The following is a 4,129-nucleotide window of genomic DNA, read 5'->3' on the forward strand; positions in this document are numbered from 1 at the left end:
ACTTTTGGCACATAATACTGTCATAAACAATGAAAACATTTTGACTTTTCAAATATTTTATTTTTCGTTTTTTCCGTTTTTTGTAAACGTTGGGAACTTCAGGCTCATCTTTTTGTTTTATTCGTGAAAAATAACGTTAAAAAAAGTCAAATAAAAAAAAATGTGTGGAAAAACGACGAAAGTTACGAGAAAAAAAATCCAACAAAACCTGTTTACAAATGTCTGTCGGAAATCGAGCGCGCAGCGCGAGTGTCACGATGAGAATGTGTACCTCAAAGCCTACAGAGCTTTGAGAAACTTAATCTTTGACTATACTTAATTAAGTACACAATTCAGAATATGAAAACGCATATAAGTACTGCCATCAAAAAGAAATCATTTTGATAAAGTTTTTTCCAAGCATTCCAAATGCAAAGCATAAAAATCCGAGCACGAAGCGCGAGGTAACCTGTTATCCAGCATTAAATTTGGCAATGGGGCATTAAATTAGCCCTACATGAGCCCTAAATTGCCTATAGGTTTTCAGTCCATTTTTGCAATGTGGTCCTGCCAGCTGAACGAACCTGAGAGTTTGGTGTACAAGGAAATAATGCTGGTCAAACCCGTGCCCCTTTCCAAGATTTCACGCGGGTGTAAAGGCACCCCTGGGACTAGTCACAGAATTAAATAATGCTGGTGACACCCTTACTTCTTTCTAACACTTCGTGGGGGTGGGAAGGCACCCCTGTAACTGGCAAAAGAAATAATGCTGGTCACACCCATAAACCTTTCCAAAACTTCGTGGGGGCAGGAAGACACTCCTGTGACTACTCACATTTATAATATTGGTCACACCCCTAACCTTTTCAAACATCGTGTAGGGACGAGAATGCATCCCTGTGACTAGTCGCAGATAAAATATTGGTGAAGCCCCTAACCTTTTCAAACATCGCGTAGGGGCGGGAATGCATCCCTGTGACAGATCACATAAATATTACTGGTAAAACCTCTACCTTTTTTCAACACGTCACAGGGGCGAGAAGGAACTCCTTTGAGTGGTCACAAAAATAACCCTAGCAGCAATAGGATATATCGAGATATCCCATTTATCTCCCAGGTTGTCCCAAGTATATCCCAGGGATAACCCGTCTGATATATCCCGCAAGGCGAAAATTTGGATATCCCAGGATATCCAGGATATTCCTGGGACGTTTACGTGATATCCTGGAGTTATCTCTGGGATATCCAAATTGCCGCCTTGTGGGATAACCAACGGGTTATTCCTGGGATAATCTTGAGACAATCTGACAATCAAGGCTCCCATGTGACTAGTCCCAGAAATAATTTTGGCCAAATCCCTACACCTTTTTAATAGAAATAGTGCTGGTCAAACCTCTACCCCGTTTCAACATGTCAAGAGGAAGGAAATGCACCCCTTTGACTGGTCACAGGAGAAATGTTGGTCCAACCCCTAACACTTTCTAAAAACGCGTGGGGGCAGGAAGGCACCTCTGGGATTGGTAACTGAAATAATATTGACGTCTGTGATTGGTCATAAAAATAATTTCAGTATCACCTCTAACCTTTTTCAATTCAACTAGCAAGATGGCCGATATTGATAATTAAACAGTAGCATCAAACACATAAAAGGAAAATTAAATGTTTATATTTTTTCTCTGCTGTCTAGGTTCTGTCCTTAAAATATGCTTTACAAAAGTCAGTAAAAGAAATTTTCGGTACCGGTATTTTTTATACTGGTACCTACAATTTTTGTACTCTCTTTCTTACAAAAGTTACATGTAAATAATAATTAACTGTGTAAACAATTAGTTAATGCTTGAAACAAATACCAGTATCTCTATCAAGGATTAATATTGTCTGATTGAACGTACAAAAGTTCCTTTCAATGTTTTAGTATAAAAACAAACATTATTTAAACAACTGAAAATTAGTTTAAAACTCAATAAAAATATTTCCCTTTTCGAATAAAAATCATTGATTGTTCTTGGTTGGAAAAATCATCTTTGTAGTTGAGCATTCAACTATATTTAGTAGAAAATTCTTTCTTTTTTGCATAATATTAAAAATTCCTCTCTTTTGGAAAATATTGCAAATTTTTTGATAAAAATACAATTGCTAGAAAACGAATCTGTTTTGATTGAGGATTTAAGTATTTGGTAAAAAATGGTATTTTTTTAGATAAATTGAACTGTTCTGATTTAAAATAAAATCTCTTTGGATTAAAATATCAAATATTATATTGATATGACACATCCGCGATTTTCAAAAATCTTTCTGAATAGTATAAATGGTGCTCTGTTAAAAAACTACATACAATAATGGAGATTTTTCCTTGATCCCTTGATTATTTGTTTAACTTTAATTAATAATATTCAAAAAAATTGCTAGTTTTTTTAATTTTATATGATTTTGTAATTTTACTTGGATATTAGAAGGAAATGGGACGGCTGAAAAATCCAGAAAGATTAAATTCCCGACACTTCAAAATTGTCGAGTTATAACATTCCGAAATTGGAAAATTCTAGAAGGTGAAACTAGAAAATTTCAAAATTTAAACATTTAAAACATATTTTTATACAAGGAAAAGTATTTTTAATGTTTAAAGTTTCTAAAATTTTCGCTGTAATTTAAAATAACGATAAATTAAAAAATTATATTTCTGGATTGAATTTTTCCCAATTGAATGGGTGCCCGGAACAAGGGCCTATGTCACGATTTCCAAATTGTGCAGGAGCATTGAAAAACTAGGATAATGCAAATGACTTTCCTTCACTTCTCAACAGATAATTCGATTTTCCTGACCTCTGTTGGCATTCTTTACAACTGAAAACAATGGGAACTCTTAGTCCACATGACATTGGCCCTTATTCCACGAAAAACTGGGTTTTGAAAAAATCGTGACATAGGCCCTTATTCCGGGCACCCATTCAATTATTGTTATTTTAAAGTCAAAAAATAATTTTAGAAACTTCAAGTATTAAAATTTTGTTTGTACAGAAATATTTTATTATTATACATGCGATACATGAATATTTGTTTAGACAAATTTAATTTTTTAAATTCAGGAATTTTTTAGTTCGGATATTTTAAGATTCGCTAATATTGTAAACTGGCGGGAATTTTCCAATTCGGGATTTTATTATTCCGAAATTTCTGTGTCGAGAATTTCATTTTTCACGATTTTTCAGCAGTCCCAAAGAAATGGTTAAAAATCATTTAGCTTCAAAATAGTAGAATAAGAATATATTTTCAGTATAATTTTCTTTTGTTTCATAATTAAAAAAAAATACATTAATACTTCGAATTCTGCTCAAAAAACAGTATGTAAACAATGAAGTTAAATATCTTTCAAAGGGATTTATGCCTATATATTTCTCAAATTTGCAAAAACTCGTAAAAATAAATTGAAAATTCGCTTTGCTTCCACTTACCACTTTTCAAAGTTGAGTACAATCCACCCTGAATGCGCTCCTTCAAAAAGTGAAAAATTGCAAATGGTTTCCACCAACAAGAGATTCAGTAGAAATTCTTTCAACATAAACGGACAAAACTTTGCTAAACTACAAAACCCGATTAGAACATGGTCCATAAAATGTTTTAGTAACCCGGAACTTGACTCTCAAACATATAGTCTGTCCAATCTTTAATTCACAACTGAAAACAAGGAGTGCAACCTAACGATTTCTAGGAACAGCAAAAACTTGTTTATACTTGCCAATACACTGAGGCCGGTTGCCGATTTGGCCATCGTTTCAATTATGACTACCAATCTGTAAAATTATTTGAAGTCATTTTTATTCACCAATGTATCTTAGGCGCTATATCTTGCTTACTTTTTAAACCAAAACACGCAAAAATCACAAGAAAAACGAACTTTCTGTGGTTTAAAGTTTTCCATGTCCAACCGCCATTCCACAATCGAAATGAAACTGTCGACCCGACAAACCCGAAAAGAGATTACCGTCCAACCGCAATCTGATTTTGAAAAATTATTGAATAAATTGATCGCTATCGATTCCGTAGTAATTATTCGGTTGATTTTCGATGTGAACCAATTAAAATTGTACGTTTTTAACTGAAAAGACGGAGCACAATGTAAACATTCCAAGACACGAATTGCACTGTTTCA

General features: G+C 33.8%; 1 protein-coding gene across 1 annotated transcript in view; it reads right to left on the reverse strand.

Moving 5' to 3' along the window:
* The window catches only part of LOC117181175, a 12,848-nt gene extending 9,100 nt beyond the window's left edge, over window positions 1-3,748 (reverse strand). The window contains exons 1-2 of the mRNA XM_033373743.1: window positions 3,675-3,748; window positions 3,432-3,560 (exon numbers count right to left, since the gene is read on the reverse strand). Coding sequence (XP_033229634.1) covers window positions 3,432-3,560; window positions 3,675-3,748 — 203 coding nt within the window. The remainder of the gene's footprint in view (window positions 1-3,431; window positions 3,561-3,674) is intronic.
* Window positions 3,749-4,129: the final 381 nt, after the last annotated feature.

This window comes from Belonocnema kinseyi, chromosome 10 (genome assembly GCF_010883055.1).
Source record: "Belonocnema kinseyi isolate 2016_QV_RU_SX_M_011 chromosome 10, B_treatae_v1, whole genome shotgun sequence".
Lineage (NCBI taxonomy): Eukaryota > Metazoa > Arthropoda > Insecta > Hymenoptera > Cynipidae > Belonocnema > Belonocnema kinseyi.